Source organism: Colletotrichum acutatum (assembly GCF_030867785.1).
Source record: "Colletotrichum acutatum strain CBS 112980 chromosome Unknown BDZ83scaffold_19, whole genome shotgun sequence".
In the NCBI taxonomy this organism is placed as follows: domain Eukaryota; kingdom Fungi; phylum Ascomycota; class Sordariomycetes; order Glomerellales; family Glomerellaceae; genus Colletotrichum; species Colletotrichum acutatum.
The window spans coordinates 1-17,305 of record NW_026849013.1 but is presented as its reverse complement, the minus strand read 5'-3'; the positions used below and the strand labels follow the sequence as shown (position 1 = coordinate 17,305).

At 55.2% G+C, this 17,305-nt stretch overlaps 7 protein-coding genes across 7 annotated transcripts; 3 read left to right on the top strand and 4 right to left on the bottom strand.

Annotated features, from left to right (window-relative positions):
• The first annotated feature begins 445 nt into the window (after positions 1-445).
• On the top strand, positions 446-1,368 carry BDZ83DRAFT_148536 (uncharacterized protein). Its single transcript, XM_060501311.1, has one exon. The coding sequence runs from the start codon at positions 663-665 to the stop codon at positions 1,191-1,193; it is 531 nt and encodes a 176-aa protein (XP_060368130.1). The 5' UTR covers positions 446-662; the 3' UTR covers positions 1,194-1,368.
• Positions 1,369-3,223: 1,855 nt separating this feature from the next.
• Positions 3,224-4,471, top strand: BDZ83DRAFT_749369 (uncharacterized protein; the record flags this gene model as incomplete). Its single annotated transcript, XM_060513755.1, has 2 exons — positions 3,224-4,025; positions 4,083-4,471. 2 exons carry the CDS (start codon positions 3,224-3,226, stop codon positions 4,469-4,471), a joined length of 1,191 nt encoding a protein of 396 aa, XP_060368129.1.
• Positions 4,472-5,182: 711 nt separating this feature from the next.
• Positions 5,183-7,202, bottom strand: BDZ83DRAFT_749368 (carboxylesterase; the record flags this gene model as incomplete). Its single annotated transcript, XM_060513754.1, has 3 exons — positions 5,183-6,385; positions 6,506-6,780; positions 6,872-7,202. The coding sequence occupies 3 exons, from the start codon at positions 7,200-7,202 to the stop codon at positions 5,183-5,185; spliced, it is 1,809 nt and encodes a 602-aa protein (XP_060368128.1).
• Positions 7,203-7,958: 756 nt separating this feature from the next.
• On the bottom strand, positions 7,959-10,224 carry BDZ83DRAFT_571123 (uncharacterized protein; the record flags this gene model as incomplete). Its single annotated transcript, XM_060504379.1, has 2 exons — positions 7,959-9,658; positions 9,708-10,224. The coding sequence occupies 2 exons, from the start codon at positions 10,222-10,224 to the stop codon at positions 7,959-7,961; spliced, it is 2,217 nt and encodes a 738-aa protein (XP_060368127.1).
• A 792-nt stretch (positions 10,225-11,016) lies between these two features.
• Positions 11,017-11,958, bottom strand: BDZ83DRAFT_148424 (DASH complex subunit Dad2-domain-containing protein). Its single transcript, XM_060501310.1, has 3 exons — positions 11,665-11,958; positions 11,550-11,609; positions 11,017-11,495 (listed from the first exon to the last, which is right to left on the bottom strand). The coding sequence occupies exons 1-3, from the start codon at positions 11,876-11,878 to the stop codon at positions 11,329-11,331; spliced, it is 441 nt and encodes a 146-aa protein (XP_060368126.1). The 5' UTR covers positions 11,879-11,958; the 3' UTR covers positions 11,017-11,328.
• A 354-nt stretch (positions 11,959-12,312) lies between these two features.
• On the top strand, positions 12,313-14,673 carry BDZ83DRAFT_571082 (shugoshin; the record flags this gene model as incomplete). The annotated part of the gene is made up of 3 exons (XM_060504376.1): positions 12,313-12,361; positions 12,418-12,862; positions 12,915-14,673. 3 exons carry the CDS (start codon positions 12,313-12,315, stop codon positions 14,671-14,673), a joined length of 2,253 nt encoding a protein of 750 aa, XP_060368125.1.
• Positions 14,674-15,035: 362 nt separating this feature from the next.
• Positions 15,036-15,809, bottom strand: BDZ83DRAFT_571059 (MJ0936 family phosphodiesterase; the record flags this gene model as incomplete). Its single annotated transcript, XM_060504371.1, has 3 exons — positions 15,036-15,158; positions 15,259-15,669; positions 15,741-15,809. 3 exons carry the CDS (start codon positions 15,807-15,809, stop codon positions 15,036-15,038), a joined length of 603 nt encoding a protein of 200 aa, XP_060368124.1.
• Positions 15,810-17,305: the final 1,496 nt, after the last annotated feature.

The following is a 17,305-nucleotide window of genomic DNA, read 5'->3' as shown; positions in this document are numbered from 1 at the left end:
TGGCTTGTTTGAGACATCCCGACGTGGACTGAGACCAAGGTACGTATTCGTAGACATGAGCCAACAGGCACTTGCCGACTTTGACTCTTTGGGTCGACATGTATTGGCCGCAAGAAGGGTAGCGATGCGTTTCTTCACCTCTTCTTCTTCTTCGCGAGCAAATGATGCCATCTCGAGTCTTGCGGACGGTAGATCTGGCAGTCGGCGTGGTTTACCAGGAAGGTGCATGCTCGCTAGGCAAGGGAAATTAACCAGTTCTGGAGCCGACGACCGTCACTCTGGATACGAGAGGGAGCGAACGGGCCCTCCGGTGTCCCCAGCAGAGCGAAGCGAACTCGCGAATCCCGTTGATGAGGTCAATTTTCTCCACAGGCCCGAGAAAGAGGACTCCAGTCTCCAGGCGCCCAGGCGTCCAGAGTCCAGAGCGAGCCCCAGGGCATTGCCGCGCAGCAGCGAGGCACGGCCGGTGCAGGGACTGGTTGAAGGATGGCCTGCCGGGATGTTCTCGCAAAGCAAGATACCATGGTGGAGGTTGACTGAATTTTGACTGCGGGCTATCCGTCGTCTGAAGTATTTAGGTTTGGAAGATGGCTGGAGTCTGTTAAATTGAGAAGAGAGAAAGAGAGAGGAAGAGAGAGCAGATGAGATGAAACTTGACCGACATGCCTTGCTTTGAGTTGCTTGCGTATCTACCTGGCGTGTCGCGTTTGAGGTGTCGTATTTTGCATTCATGTCTCTGGTTGAAAGGTGTCGAAGCAGTGACATCGGGAACGCACATGAGGGACATCGGGGACCATATGCGGCTGCATTGCGGCATACCTGACGGTTCTGACCTGAGGGCTAAGGCCGGTGGCCCCGGGTGGGTTTGGAGGTTGCTGGTCTTTCCCTCTTTGGCCCGTTTGGATCAGGAACAAGACTTGGCAGGCATTCGACGATATGAAAGGAAGCAGCCAGCATTCCCGGACTGGAAGCATCCGCTGCCGCTTTCCGGGAGTATTTTGTATTCGTCCTTGGTAGCTGTTATTAGCACCGCGATGCACAGAGTATGGCCAGCTCTAAGGGCTTTAGGCTTTTTTGTTCGTGCCAGGGGTCCCTCGAGGATCGGGGACTTTGTGGTCCCTGCGAGCCAGAGAGGGCAGCGGCTCAGCAATTCGCAATCTCAACGGGCATGTACCGCAGCAGTTGCGAAATGACTGAGACACGGGAGATGATGGACGGCATAAGCCGCCTTGTCCCTCTCGAGCACGCGACAAAAGTTAGAACTTTCAGAAGCTGTCGGTTTGTCGGTTTGTCGAGACTCGGAGGACTCAACGGGCCTAAAGCCATTCTCTCTACTGTCCGCATAGGTTTTCATATGGTTGGGCCAATTCATTGCAACGTGCCATGCAGACTTCGTGCGAACTACAGATCGGCCCTTTCTACAAGGTACTTTGTCCTAGTCAGGTTCCCTCCAGGTCTGCTCCACTGGCGGATGCATTAGCATCGTACAGGAGATACTTATGTTCCGCGCACGTTTAGTATGGGAGAACAAGTACTTTGCTTAGCTGACCTGAAGCTGGTCGCAGCATAGCTCAGCGCCCTGCCACTGAAGCAGCGGCCCTAACTCCCGCTGAGCTTCCCACCCGCACCTTAAGGTAGGTAGGGTAAGGCAACGGTGGAGGGTCAGGTCAGTCTACCCAGTGCTACTGGGTTTCCTTTTTGGTCTTCCATTTGCAGTTCTGACTGTAACCTGCACTCGGGGCTGGATTGCAGCATCCGTACATAGCAGCTTGGAGCTGGATGTTCGGACACGAGACAGACACACGCCAGCAGGGTTGACGGTCGTGACTTCCAATTATTCCCATGGACCGTAAATGGCAGGGCGGGAGGGCTGTGAAGAAGGAGGAAGGAGGTCGGTCCACTTCACTTGGGCAGGCACGCCGCACGAATACCTAGGTACTGGATTGCTCTTGCTCAAAACATACATATTTCCGCGCCTTCCTCTGCCGCTCCTTCGGAGCTACCCTCCCCCCCTTCCTTCTCCCTCCCTTTCGCTGTCTTCCCGTCAATATCCTTCACCCCCGTCCCCCCGGCCGTCCTTGCTCGTCAACCCCCTCCCCGGTCCTTCCTCTTTTCACTTCCAATTGGCAGCGGTATCAGCATCAGTCCGCATCCTTCCAAGGAAATCGCGACCTCGCTCTCCTCCTTCTTCCTCCTCTTTTCCCCTCTTCCCCATTTCTTCCTACTTTTCACCTTCCTCCTCTCGCTCTAACTCTTGCAAATTCTCTGCCCTGTCGTTTTGCTTTTTCCCACTTTCCTGTGACGCCGTCGCCAATCGATCCCACTTCGTCACTGCGGATCGACAATACTACAATACTCGCGCGGCACTACGGAATACGTCTACCACGGATACTCCCCGCGACCAGGTACCGTCTCGTCTGTACGAACCAAGCGAAGTAGGGCCCTGCCAACCGCCGAACCCAACGCCGACCCGCGCAGTAGCCAGGAGACGGTCCGTCTTGGGAGCTCCCTCAAAGGCACACAGGCACCACCTGAACCTGACTCAGCCACCCGCGCCAATTATCAACCGTCCGTCTTGTCTGAGCACCCGTCGCTCCATCGCCGTTGTTACCGCCCAGACGCGACAATCACTTCCCACAATTTTCCAAAGAAACTCTTGACCTTGACTCCATCCTCGACTCGACACCCCGACGCACCCGTCACTCGTGTGTCGCTTTGCCCTGAACTGAGGCCTCGTACCACCGCCAGTTCCACGTGTATCGCCAAACTTGGCCTCTCACACGGCCTGGTTGAGAGTCGACCGCGCTTCTGAATCGACGAATTGCTCATTGCAGAATCGCTTGTATTGAAACACCTCCCTTTCTCCGCCCTGCAAGCTACCTGTGAGCCAATCGCTCTCATTGGAGGTACGTTGTTCGACGCTGTGCTTCCCAGATTTTGCCGAGTGCACTACGGCATCTCTGCCGATCATCAATTTGCCTCCCAAGAAACCTGCTGCATCTGTTGTGTTAGTTGCGCACAAAATGATTGGGTCTTCTGCCTTGGTTGCCAATTGCCCAAGCCGTCGTCCCATCTCAACTCTTCAGTCGTCTTGTTTTGTTGAATACCCATCATCCCTTGTTCGGAGTCTGGCGATGCCATCAAAGCTGCTCTCTCGCCAGTCGCTAATATGTCTTCACCACCTAGTCAACCGCCACAGATCTTGCTGAGACAGGAAAACACAATGTCGTCGAATGCTACGACTCCGGGCGGCGAGGCCACAACGGCTCCCGCCGCGACACCTGGCACTTCCGCACCCGCAGAGACGAGCGCCGCCGCCGTCACCACCACTCCTCCGGCAGAGACCTCTGCGGCAGCGGCTCCTACCACCGCTCAACAACCCACGACGCAGCAAACTTCCGCGGCAGCAGCACCAACCACGTCTCAAGCTCCGGCGGCCACAACTTCTGCGGCAGCTGCACCAACTACTCAGCAGCAGAACACGACTCCGACTACGCAAGCTGCCGAAACTACTACCCAGCAACAGCAAACAACCCTGGTCGCGACTACTGTCGTCATCACGCCAACCGAAGCAGGAGGTCAGACAAGCACCATCTTTACTGTCATCACTCAGACCAAGGGCGTCACACAAACCGGAACTGCTGCCAGCTCATCTGCTTCCGCTACGGCCTCAGGCGGTGCCATCAACTCCGGTGGTAACTCCAAGGGCGGTCTCGGTAACGGGGGCACTATTGCGGTTGCTGTTGTCGTACCCATCGCTGCCGTTGCCCTGCTCATTCTGGCTGGTCTGTACTTCTGGAGAAAGAGAAAGCAGCGCAAGGACGCCGAGGAGGAGCGACGAAAGGAGGTCGAGGATTATGCCTACAACCCGAATGCGGACCCCACCATCCCATCCCTTGGCGATGGCGGCTCGTACGAAATGAAGGAAGATGCGGCCTCATCCGGATACCGTGGTTGGGGATCTACCACTCTTGCCGGCTCCACCGGACGTAAGGCGTCCACGACCATGTCCGGAGGCAACACAGGTGCGGCATACTCGGATACAACTTCACCCAGCCATGGAGGAACTGACAACCGTTCAGGAGAGCCTTTGATCAACGATGGCTCGTACTCACCTGATGGCGAGATTCTTGGCGCCATGGGCCCTTCAGCAGCTATGAACCGTGGAGGCGGTGTTCAACGTGGACCTTCCAATGCGTCATCTTCCTACAGCGCAGGAAACCACTCAGATACCTCTGATGGAATCGGCATGGCATACAGCGGCGGTGGCAGCAACGGTAATGGCAACGGCAACGGTTACTACGATCAGTACGCCAACAACCCGTACTCTGACAGCCCTTACGCCAACCCGGCCACTGAGCTCCCTGGCCAACCGGTCATCCGCGACAATCCAGCTCGTCGCAACACTCGGATTGAAAACCCTTCGCACTATCCCCAACAACAAAACGCTGGTATTTCCCAGAACTTCTAGACAAGGTCTGGTGTGTTATCATAAAAGTTTTGTTTGTTGCTCATCAGTCTGTTGGGGTTCTGTTCCGAAGATACCCTCCATCCCCATCAGGCCATCGATCTCGAAATCGAGAAACACATACGGCGTTACGGATTTACGGAATCATGCGACACGTCGGCATTTCAACTGCCTCGCGACGCTTCTTTTACTTTTAATATTGTTTACTCCGCTGGCTCGCCTGGCGAAGCCCGCACGTAATGGCTCGCCGAATGCCACGGAGATCATAATCCACTTCGACGCACATGATTTATTCGTCATATACATAAATATCTCGGGTATTATTCCGACCAATGCTACGCAAAGTGTGTTGCTCCAATTTAATATGTTGTATATAGCAAGCCGACGAAGGGCGTGCACAGGCAACATGATTTGCTGATGTCTTTCTTGGGCAAAGCAATCAAGATTATCTTGACGGCAGAGAGCGAGCTTCCGCGCAAGAAAAATTGGAGGATTTTAGTATAGCAGTAGGTAGTTAAAGAGTAGGATAGTCGACATCGCTAAGATCTCGAAACACAGTCTCATGTAGACACGTATGAATGAATATTCCTTTGTCAATCTACTCTTGCATTCGTTACTGTCGCTTTCTCGTGCCGTTTCATTTCATGTCCCTGTGCGGAGAGTCTGTATCGGGCTAACATCAACTCTTTTATCCACTCATCCACCACAGATCTCCTACAACTTGGACCCCTCCTCTTCAGCAACACCCATACCCTCGCTCAGCCCAACCCGATCCCACCAGAATCGGAACTGCCTCACCTCGGCCTCCGTTAACGTCCGCACGCGCGCCACGGCGCCCCGGCGCCGCTGACCCAGACGGCCCATGAGCTCGTCGTTGCCCTCGCCAAACACGAGGATCTTACCCCTCGTCTCGGTGGGGTCGTCTGCTGGTTTTGGGATGTAGTCGTCCGCGGCGGTGTCGCCAAAGGGGGAGATGAAGGGGGGCCAGGAGACGCCGCGGGAGTCGTGGTCGACGTCGACGCCGTTGGGATCGGAGCTCGTGGCGAAGGAAGACCAGTGGGCGTGCATCGCGTCCGATACGGCGAGTAGGCCGGGCGTCTTGTGTGAGGTGAGGATGTCTGTGTCGTGCGTTGCGGCGGGTACGTGGTCGCCGTGGTTTGCGGCGGCGAGGTCCGCGTGCGCGGCGTACTCGTATACCCAGACCGGAGCGGGTGCGTCAGCACCAGCGCCAGCACCAGCTTCCCCGGCCGTTTTCTTCTTGGAGGCAAAGTGCGCCGAGTGGAGGAGCGGGGCAATGTACCCGTAGTGCCCGTATGCCTGCGCCAGTCGCCGGAACTGGGCGCCGTGGGAAGCGGTCGGCGGGGCCGGGTATGTTGACGGCGGCGGGTACAGGCTCTCCAGGGTCGCGAGGTCTGCGGCGGAGAGGGACGGGATGAGGGCGGAGAAGAAGTCTGAGAGGGCTGTTGGGGAGGAGGCTGTTGCTGGCACGAACATTGTGCCTTCGGAGGTGTTGAAGCCTGTCAGGAGGGGCGGGAGGGGAGGGAGGAGGGTGGGTGAGGTCCAGGTTTTGATTGGGGCGAAAGGGATTATGCTGCTGCTGCTGTCGTTGTCGTTGCTTCTGTTGCTTGCCTCGATGGATGGTTGAAAGGGCCATTGGACCGAGGGGGCGCACTCTGACCAGGTAGCCAGCGAGGCTTGGAGGAATTTATCGAGGGGGAGAACGCGGAGAGCGGGCAGGATCTCGTCTGGTTTTGATGAGAGGTTGGACAGGCCTGCGTGGGTTAGGAAGCGGGTGAACTGAGCTTCGTGACGAGGGTGCGTGGCCGCGAGGACGGAGCGGGCTGTCGGGGCGCCGGATTCGAGGATGGCGCGATGGAAGAGGCGGCGCGAGGGCGGGGAGAGGAGGTGGTGGCCGAGCTGTGTGCTTTCGTGTTAGCATCTCAGTTTGAGGTTTTTACCATGACTGCACCATGGCGAGTGTTGAGGCCAATATAAACATCGAGATGTAAGATGGCTATGAAGAAGGAGTGAACATACCGAATGCGCCCCGGCGCTGAAGCCCATGACCGTGACATCCTCCTCGTCTCCGCCAAACCTGCCAATGTTGCGCTGCACCCACTCGAGCAGCACCCTCTGGTCCATCAACCCTAGATTCGCGATGCCTTCCCCGGCAGCAACATCACACGGGAGGAAACCGAGCGGGCCGAGGCGGTAATTGAAGCTCACGGCAACAACATCACGCTTCGAGTACGATACAAACGCCGCGAGGTTCCTGTCCCCTCCCCTCCCAAAGTTGAAGGCACCGCCATGCGCTACATTCGACTGCTATTAGTACATACATACGTTATACTTCAAACAGCCGCACCGCACCATCGGCTGGAAAGGGGAAAACCATAGACGTACTATACACCAAAACCGGAACCTTCTTCCCTTCCACCACTGCTCCCGCCGAACGGAAGATATTAGCGTTCAAACACCCCTCTTCATCCGCCGGGTACGTCGGGTCCGCGGTGGGACACACGGGTCCATACTCGGCCGCATCAAACGAGTCACCAGATTGGTCCGGCGCCTCCGGCCGACGAAAACGCTGGCACTTTGCATACGGCACGCCGAGGAACGCCTCCACATCGCGCGGGAACTCAGGTTCAGAGAGCGTGGTCCCGATAAAGGCTCCCTGATCCAGACGGACCGTCGGCCGCTGGTCTCGGGACAGGGTTGAGGCTGCGGGGCTCATATTCCAGCGGTGTTTTTCGCGGTAAAGTACCCAGGATTAGGTTGTAGAGGATTGATGCCGATATGTGTTTGATTGCTGGCCTGCTTTTTTTCTTCTTTCTCCGAATTGATCGATCTTGCAATCACTTGAATGTCGATGTAATGAAAGGTTAAAGACGAGCGACTCATCCGCTGGGCCCAACCGGATGTCGTTGGCGTGCTCCGCTAGCGCCGGCACGCTAGCCGGCCGTGCGATCCCGCGTCGTCTCCATACCTCGGGTTACACTCAACAATGCGGTGACTTGTTCATTGTCGAATACCTGCCTAATGGATCCTACAAATCAATTGTTCTCATCTCTGCCGTGGGTGACAGATGCTCCTACGGACTACATGTACCATCATTGATCTGAAAATAAATAGCATTGTTGATCTATAAGCACTCACATACGGTACCCAAACTAGCACCACTGTAGTTGTACTCATGGTTTAAGAGAGGTTCTTTTTCAGCAATCAACGGGCCTAAGCAAGCTAGAAACAATGACAGCAATCGACATGTCGATGCGAACTCAAAAACAAGTTCTAAAAATGAACACCAAAACTCCTTCACGGCACGTCTCTGTTTGTCAACATTGCCTGCTGAACAGTCGATACCGTTGCCCCGAACTCCACGCAGTCTCCATCAGTCCAGGCGCCGAGCTCCATCCGCTGGTCAGATAATTTACAAACGAGGCCAGAACCTGCCAAATAGGGCCTCAAAGATCCTTGAACGTCGGGCCCATCATGCTGTCTGAATTGCCGCCGCAGCCAGAATAGCGAGCTTGCTGCGTTGTTGCTTTTCGCGCCACTCTCGGCTCGCTTGCCTAGAGCGTTCCGCAGCTTGCTCGCGGGCCATCTTAGCGTTCCACTCACGTTCGCGGCGCTCTCGCTCCTTGTCTTGGGTGTAGGAGTTATCGCGGTGGAAGACCTCGCGACCCTTGACCTTTTGCTGCTCAATTTCCTCGACAGACAGCGCGCTTCGCTTGCCGCTAATACTACCCGTAGATGTAGACGTAGCACGGCTAAGCTGGGTCTCTGTACCTGATTGTGAGGTACCTCTGCCGCGAGTCTGTGGCGACCTCGTTGAAGTCGTTCTCGCAAGCGTACGAGGAGTGCCCATAATCGATGAGCGCTTCGACGGACTGTCCATGTCGGTGGCCTCGGACCCCTTGTTCTGGCGAGCTCGACTAGCCACGGTCTCTCGAGGTTGCGCAGCCGTTCCCAGCCTTGCCTTGATAGGACTCGCCTTGAACTCGCGACGCCTTCGCTCATCCTCTTCTTGCTGTTTGAGACGAGCTTCTCGCTCCTCCCTCTTGCGCCTGGAGATTGCCTCGCCGGGCAGCTCAAAGTTAGGCCTAGTCGGGGCCTTGAGAGATCTAGTTCGCTGAGGGACTGCCGCAGCCGCAGCGGCCTTCTCCTGGGCCTGTTGAGCTAGGCGAGCATCGCGCCTCGCCTTGATATCGCGAGCGGTGGCCTCACCTGGTAGCTCAAAAGAGGGCTTGGTAAGAGCCCTTGTGGATTTAGCAGGCGGTTTGGGCGGTAGAAGGCTGGTTGGACGTGCCACAGGAGGCCTTGTAGTAGGTGCTTTCCCAGGGGATCCCTTTTGAATGTCGCTGTCAAAGTTGACAGACTTTCTCTGGTTTGCGCGTGCCTGTGATGATCTTTTGGCTGCGGCACCAACAGATTGAGTGCGGTTCAAAGTGGAGGCGGTCCGCTTGAGGACTGATTCCTTTGTGGGAGCTGTCGTAGTAGTCTCATCCGCCAGAGATTGGATCCGTCGCGACTTGCTTGGTGTCGTCAAGCGTGTGTTAATGGCCTCCAATTCCTCCTCGAGTTTATCGATTGCTTCCACGGAGTCCTCAATTCGAGATCGCGAGCTGGTCGAGGTCGACCTAGATGGTGTGCGGGGAACGTCCTCCGTTGGGGCCATGCTCTCGTCCGTAGACGAAAAGGAAACTACTCTGTCCTTGGGGTGGTCCACGTAGTCCAAAGATGACTCTTTGGAGTGAGTCTGCTCAACGACGGATACATTGATGGCAGACTTCGTCATGGGGCTTTCGTGTCCAGCAGGCGCTGGTGACGCAAGCCGAACAAGCGGTTCGGCAACAGCCATGTTGTCGTCGTTTTCCGAAGATGAATATGACGCACTTCGAGATGATTCGTCAAATATCAGAGGTGTTGCTAGAAGTTTGAAAGCATTAGCCGGTTTGCGCTGACTGCAGAGACTTTCCTCATTGCGGTCGGTGTGGACTAAGACGTTGCAGCCGTAGTCGAGCGTGACGTCTCCTCGTCTACTGGTCGCATTATTGCGCCTGGCCGGGCCGTCTGGGTTCGGAATTGAAAGTACATAGTCATACTGACCTGACCTGTGCCGTGCGATGGACTTCTGTATGTTAATATCAGTGTTAAGATGTTGCTGTTCGAGACCAATTGCTCGCAGGACTAATATGGTTAGTTGAAGGACCACATGGCAGCAATCAGATGAGCGAACCTTCAGAACAGAAGTTGGATCCGTTGGCTTCAAATGAATCCGACGTCTGGCGAGGGGAAGTAGGTACGGCAGCACGTGTTTCAGTTGATGATGGGATACCCTCGTCTTGTTTGGTCTCTTGAGGCAAGTTGGCAAGGACTGGTCCTTGCGTAGGGCTAGTCACACTGGAGTTTCCGTCACAGATTTCGACTTCCTCCCTGATGTGTTGAAGGGTTGGGAAGATCTTGGTGTCAATGGATGATCGAGTCGAGCGACGTCGCGCAGGTTGCAGCAATGATCTGTTGGCACGGTTCTTTTTAGGACTGTAAATATGTAATTCCTTGAGTTTGTCGGTTAAAGCGTCGATGAATTCCGGCGTTCTTTGGCGACTGTTAGTGTCACAATCTTCGAGAGCAGCAACGTGGTTGAAAGTGTGAGGGCCGTTTGCGTCAAGAGAAGCATAATGGCCGGGACCAGAGGTGTCTTCGAGGATGCCGAAGCCGTGGCCCACGGTGTTGGATCGAGAGAGGTGACCCATTATGCTCGACAATCTCCGATTCCGACCTGAACCCAGACAGGGAACCGCCGACCCCAGACAAATTGAAAGACAAATGGGCCGCAATACGTGGGAGACAGTGGGCTGTCTGGGATTGGCGAGCAATTTCGCTTGAGACCAGCTGGGGTATATGTAATATGGCGGGGTTATTGGCTGGAACACTACTTCGTAGACAGCACTCTCTGTAGGTATTGGCCGTATGATTCTGGTTCAAGACAGAGTGTGGAGGAGAAGGCTGAAAGTGTCCAAAAAGAAGAGCTCTTTGAATATGATGGGCTAAAGTGTTTTGTGCTTCGGGATGGAAGCGGAATGGAAGCAAGACAAACAGCGTGACGTGGAAGAGAAGAAATTCTAGCCTGACAGCCACCAAGATGGTGGGAAATTGGCTTCAATTTGATCTTTCCCCTACTTGCCAGTTTCCTTCCAATAAAGCCACTAACCAACAGCATGGAGATGAGCACAAGCGCGGCAGGCTCGATAGATCCCCTCACTCCCGAGTTCTTAGGACCAGCTTGCCAAGGGCCTCCGGGTAGCCACGGGGGTGAGGCACCTCCCGTTTCGTTGCATCTGCTTCGTGGCACCGGCAACGGCCAACGGGTGAGACGGGTGAGAGCCTACGTTAGGATGACTAAGAGACGCGTTCAGGCTCCAAGTCGCGTCCTTCCCGTCCATTTGGGTGTCTGAGACCCCGCACCTCACTTGTTAGTGTTTGTTGACTTGGAGTGGAGCTTCCCTGCCCAATCCAGCGCCAACGTCAAACTGCCGGAAGAGGACGCTAAGAGGTGTAGCTTTCCGTCCAACACTTGGGCATGCCACAAACTGGTAGCTGCCGACAACGGTTCCAACGTGAGCGAGCTTCCAAGGCTACCTTAGATTCCTTCTGTATCGTTCTGGCCCATTAGCCAATGGTGGCTTCTCTTTGTGCATCTACCATATTGTGTAGGCACCTCCAGAAGCCTGGTCGTGCATGCTGCAGCACATGCGCTGACGTGGTCAGCGACCAAAAGTACCTCCGGTTTGAAAGCTGCGGCTTCATAAGGGATATTTTGCTTTTCGGGCCAAAGACCCGTCGCTCGTGAACTGTTATCATGGCGTAGTCATGCTGCTCTCTGCATTCTCTGCTGCGTTTTCGGCTTGTGCCTGGAGCGTCGGAGCGTGTTCTGTCGGAATGCGAACCAGTGTCTGCGGCAGAGACATGCTGGGTCCCTCCGATTCCAACGATTCTTCTTGCGGAGGCGGCTTGGCAAGTTGGGCTACAAGTTTCGTATCAGTTACTGTCATGTGCATCGCATGCAGCTAAAACCTACCGGATGCCATGTTGATAGCGCGCAGTACGTTATGCCAGTTGCTAATAACCATGGCAATCGCTTTCATCCGTCAGCTTGGCTACTCATCATCGGTCCCTCGATAGGTCATGCTGACCTTCTGTGCCATCAGAAAGCGTTGACAGCTTCTGCTCCAGTGCTTCCATCTGGCCTGCGACGGCAGCACTGAGATCGCGCAGATCCTTCAAGTGCTCCAGCTCTGCCTTCTTTTCTGCGATGCGCGCTACCAGCATGGGCGACGGGCCCGCGGAAGCGTTTTGCGACCCCGCGCCCGGGAGTCGAGTCGAGAGTGATCGAGTCGGGAAGGACATATCTGAAGGTGGCAGATGAGTCTGTCGCTTTACGTTCGGAAGAAGGTCGTTGTGTTTCGGGGTCGAGTTGGGAAAAGCTGGAAGGTGTGGCGGGGTAATGAATCAAAAAGGGCTGAAAGCGTTCTGCAGGTCAGAGGAACCGTCAAAGGTTCGGTGAGAGTGAGCACATGAAAAAGGATGCGGCAGGCGGTGGAGAGCTGGACCCGTCCAATTGCGCCCCCAGCAACCCCCTCTTCCCTGCACCTTTGTTGACACTAGACCTAATTAGGACGAGTGTAAATAAATGACACTTCGGTAAATTTTCTCCCTCCCCCCGACCCCATCGTCACTGTCCCAGCCACCTTCTTGTCATGCTTCGTTGAGCTGACTCTTCCATTCCTCACGTTTTGGTCTCATCGCGCGTTGGCTTTTTGTTCACTACTCCAGAATGCACCATGGCCCGACTAAACGAACCCCCCGTATCTACAGATAGCATCGACACGCGTATGCTTACTTTCTCGTCTTCATTTCATCTCATCGACTAACTTGTGTTATTGTAGTACGCAGGAAGCTATTGCGCCAAAACAGAGACCTTGCCAGAGCAAATGCTGTTCACTTGAATCGCATCCACAACCTCGAAGCAGATTATTCTCGTTCCCTGTCAGAAAACCTCCAACTGAATGGCCGAATTATTGAGCTGGAGAAGGAGCTCGAGGATAGCAATGCTCGGAGGATAGCAGATCATGCCCTGGACATCAGGTCCAGACTCGAATCCCAGTTGATGGACTGCATGTCGCTTCTTTCCAACCTCGGTCAAGAACCTCCCACGAAAAGACACGCAAGCCCTCGAGGAAGACGGATTTCCAGAGCAAGTCTGCCGCGTGGCAGCCCTCCCCAGAGACGGCCGCCACGCGAGCCAGTAAAGGACACAGAAGCTCGAGCGCTGCAAGAGGGCCGCCTGCCGCCTATCACAGAGAACAAATCGTATCCAAGAGCAACACTTGAGTAAGTCGGTTGTGATGCTTATTGTCGAGCTTGTGGTGCTAATATGACAAAGCCGTGACCAGATCCTCGCTCTGTGCTCAGAAGCCGCCGATTCGACAGATACAACAGACAACGCCGACACCACTGATTCCCCCGAACTTGGTCCTCCACCGATGTCCCGATTCGTCGATGCAGACTCCGTTGATATCGGATCCCCCCATCAACCCCTGAGTGCTACAGAACCGCAGGCAGCCACAAACAGCTCGCCGGGAAAATCACCATCACCAGCGCCAGTGGTACCTCCAGTACCCGTATCCCGAACGACACAAAAGCCCGAGAGGAATGTCATTGTGCGGCCCGATCCTGCAACCAAGACGGAAGACGCCAGGCCCGATGCCAAGCGCCCACCCAAGGAGACTCCTATCTTACCCCCCGTGCTTCCGATCGTCGTTAAGGCTGGGTCAAAGAGGAAGCATAGCATGGGAGACGATCTTGCCAAAATCACAAAACTACCCGTCGAACCCACAAAGTCGAAACAGCTCGAGCAACAACGCCCGCTTGAGGCACGCGAACAACCTAGCGGACAGACTCTGAAAGAACTCGCCAACAGACGCCGTGAGGCTAGAGAACGAATGTCGGCACCAGTCAACTCGAGAAAGCCTTTGTCGGCCAAGAGCACGAATGACGACATGGCTTCTCCTGTGAAGAGTTCCAAAGACGCAGCGAGTGACTTCAAGGTCGCCCTCGAGAAGCCGAAGCCGCGCGCCGCAAGTCAGCGGGCTGCGCAGAAGATCAGAGAAGCCGAGGCAGAATTACGATCCGAGCCTGAGCCAATCGAAGTTGTCATTGCCACTGTGCCATCACCGGCACCCACTGTTGACGTCCTGCCGAGTACAGAAACCGTACCCATCGAAGCTGCCCTCCTATCACCAGCATCACCTGAGCCAGTGTCTAGAATGAGCCTGCCGAGTGTTCGGGATACGCCCCCACCAAACGACATCTCTTCCCAGGGCGAAACTTCACGGCCAAGCAGGAGGGCGAGAGCTTCGGTCAGCTACGCAGAGCCAAATTTGCGTGACAAGATGCGACGCCCTACGAAGGAACTTTATGACGCCGTTACTGGTCAGACGAGGTACCTTCAGCGTAGTGGCAGCGCCAGTTCGGACCCATCAGCGGTGGATGCGGCACCAATAGTCAAACGCGAATCTAGTGACGATGCTACTTGGCAGCAGATCGCGGCTGCTGCTGCTGCTGCTGCTTCGCCGTCTGCAATCAGCCGGCAAAGTCAAAAGAGCCCCCACGAGCCCATCGACAAATCGACATCGCCGGAACGGCTGCTCGCCGTGGCGAAACCACTTCGTAAAAAACGCTCGTCTGCCATGATGTCGGGCTCGATCAGCGAGGGCGAAGGGCCGAGGCCTTTTCAACAAAACACTAGCAGCTCGACTCCCTTAGAGAAGACGCCCAGCCGCCAATCGACATTGTCGCCCGAGAGGGAGGCTGATCCTTATGAGTTCCCCGCCTCAACACCGGCTAGCGACACGTTTCGGGTTGCGGATACAAAGGACCTCAGTTTGCCAGCGCGCCAGTCCAAGTCATCAAGACGAGCGACGTCTGCAACGAGGGACGACTTCAGAGGGGAGGGGGCAGAAGTGAGCCAGCGACCCAAATCGGGTGGGCCCCGAAAGAGAGCGTCGATGGTCTTGCCCAAAAGGAATCGCGCAGAAGCAGAAAGTGTCGAAGATAGCAGCTTCGAGAGTGTGGAGAGCAGCAGCGACTTTCAGGAAACCAATTCCAAAGTGTCGATGCGGAGAAGGAGCATGATGTTGTAATGACCACTACATGATGAGACTGATGGCTAGCACTGGTGTTTTTTGGAGTTGGATACGTTGTCAAATACCAATCTCCTTGTTTTGTCCATGTTTCTGGGTAGGCCCGTAGAAGGGGCCACTGCTGTCTGGATACCAAAGGAGACGCGATTGGGTTTATTGTGCATATAGGGGAGCATAGCGAGCTTGCCGCTCCGAATAATGGCTGGCTGAAACTTATATTATTATCATGATCATCATTTGCCTACGTTCTTGTGGTCTTGAATCACGATAACCAGTCGATGATGGCTGGATCTTCCACCTTTTCTTGCAAATGCCCACGTCCTCGATTAAACGCCCTCTCCTGTCGTCATTGCGCCATTGATTCATGCTGCTGCCGATGGTTCCACGGGCTTCGTGTATGTCACCTTTTCTACAGCAACATTCTCATTGCCTTTGTCGTCTTTCCGTAGTTGGTATACGTAGAGTGTGAGAGAAATCCCTTGCACCTGGACTGATTGTCAGCAAAACAAATACGACATACACTCGCCCCTACCACGTGTAGTCTTCTCCTACAAATGTACGATGAATAGGTGGGCTATAACTCACATCCATCAAACAGAAGCTGGGGACGGGCTCCTCCCCGTCCTTGCCCCAGCCCGCGGTGAAGGCGCCCGTGGCGCTGCCGGGGTTGACGAAGAACTTGTCCATGTACTCGAAGGCGTCGAACTTGTGGGTGCCGCCCCAGCAGAGAACGTCGACGTCGAGCTTGTTGGCCTCGGCGAGGAGGAGGTCGGGCTCGTTGGAGACGAGGGTGAAGCCCTCGAGGAAGCCGATGCGCAGGGAGCCGTGGGTGACGACCTGGGTGAGGGGAAGGCTGGTGGCCTCGACGTCGAAGCGGCCTTTTACGATCTTGAGGTCCGGGGCGATGGTGCGGAGGTACTCGTACGTGTGCTTGTCTGTCAGGTTGCCCAGGCAGAGGGTCTGGCCGATCTTTCCTGGAGCGAGGAGCTTCTTGAACTATTGTTTGGGGGGTGTATGTTAGCTTGCTGAAGCTGTTGCGGGGAGAGGAGAAGGAGGGAGGTGTGTACCTTTGGGGGGATATCGAGGGCGCGATCTGGGATGTGAAGGTCGCCAATGACTAGAATTAAGAACGCCATGTTGACGGGGGACGCGAAGGTGGTGATTGATGAGAGCGCCGGAGATTCGGGAGCTGCCTGCTGTGAGACCTGGAGTTGCGCGGCCGATTTGAAGGTCCGCGGGCCGGGGCGGTTCCGGTTGAGGGTGTCGTTGGATCGCTGAAACGATGCGACAATGGTCTATGTGAATTCAGCAGTGAGGTATCAAATTGGTCGTCTCTTGATCTGACGTAGTGATCCTTGATAAGGTAGCTTCGCTTTGTCGGCTCGGTGTATGTAGCTCATGATGCACCGCCGCTGCGACCGCCTTCCCACCTCAGCCTCAGTTGCAACGGTCAAAGTGGGGCTGCTGATAGAGGTCTAGCCACAGTCTCATGTTGGATATTCCACACATATGTGGCTCAGCAAGTAACTCCCAAACTTGGGAAAGCGCCGATGTCGTCCGGTGTCGTCCCCCGAACTCAGGAGGGACGGGAGCTCCTCTTCAGCAAGGCTCATGCCATCCAGTCAATGTATTGGTAATTGCTAAGGTGCTCTCAAAGTCTCTCAGTTGAACTCGGAGCTCTCCACTCTCCGACGCCAGGACGCCGGTAAGAGACGCGGCACTCTCCTGATTCGGACTTGAATGCCGAGTTTACTCCTTGCCTTCCCTTTCCCTCAGGCTTCTCTTGCTTGACTTCCATACGCGAAATCGACTGTCCGCCTCTCCACGCTCATTCCCTAGTGTGCTCCAGAAAAGCCACCCAAAAAACCAAAGAACCAAAGCCCAGCCACTTTTAGAGGCGGGGACACAGCAGCCAGACAGACCACCGCATTGTCGTCTTACAGGATTTAAAAAAAAAAAAAAAACCAAGGCAAGGATTACTCCATGGCATTGCGTACTCTGTTTGCTTTTTATTTACCAAAGGTAGTCTAAACAAGGGGTCCTCAACAGACTTCGGCCCCGGTATCCGCTCCTTTAAAGTCGTTCTCGGCCTCTTCTTCCTAGACTTGTCCTCCCCGCGACGGGACAGATCCGAGCAAAATCGTAAGAGCCCTTACAACTCTTTGTTCCTAGACCAATTACATCCTCCGTCCGATAAAGACTATCGGCTTACCTCCCGAGGTGCGAATGACGCATAGGCGCACATGCACGTTCCCCTAAGGCGGCTCCAGCTCCCTCTCCGCACGTTGGCGAAGCAGGGGAGAATGCCCCTCCACAACCTTAGCAACCCCTCATCAGCTCGGGTATCGCTCATCTCGAGACACCTGCGACCATCGGAACCTGCGACGACTACATCAACGGCTGTAAGTCCACCCTCTTTTCGATCTACCCCAGACTAAACCCCCTTCAATTGATAAATCCAACTTTCCTTCTCGCACTCACACCATCCATAGGCACGACCAGTTTCCACAATGTCTTCTCAACCACCTCACTCAACCCTCCTCATTCCGGGGCCCATCGAATTCGACGATGCCGTCCTCCAGTCCATGAGCCACTACAGGTCTGAAGTCCTTCTCCCTCCGGCACACCCTCC

Excerpts from the sequence above, each read along its gene's own strand:
- BDZ83DRAFT_148424 (XM_060501310.1), bottom strand. The coding sequence starts at position 11,878 with ATGTCCTTCCCGACTCGATCACTCTCGACTCGACTCCCGGGCGCGGGG. Across the intron at positions 11,610-11,664 it reads GCTTTCTGATGGCACAGAAG|CGATTGCCATGGTTATTAGC; the intron begins GTCAGCATGACC and ends GACGGATGAAAG. Across the intron at positions 11,496-11,549 it reads CGCTATCAACATGGCATCCG|CCCAACTTGCCAAGCCGCCT; the intron begins GTAGGTTTTAGC and ends CGAAACTTGTAG.
- BDZ83DRAFT_148536 (XM_060501311.1), top strand. The coding sequence starts at position 663 with ATGCCTTGCTTTGAGTTGCTTGCGTATCTACCTGGCGTGTCGCGTTTG.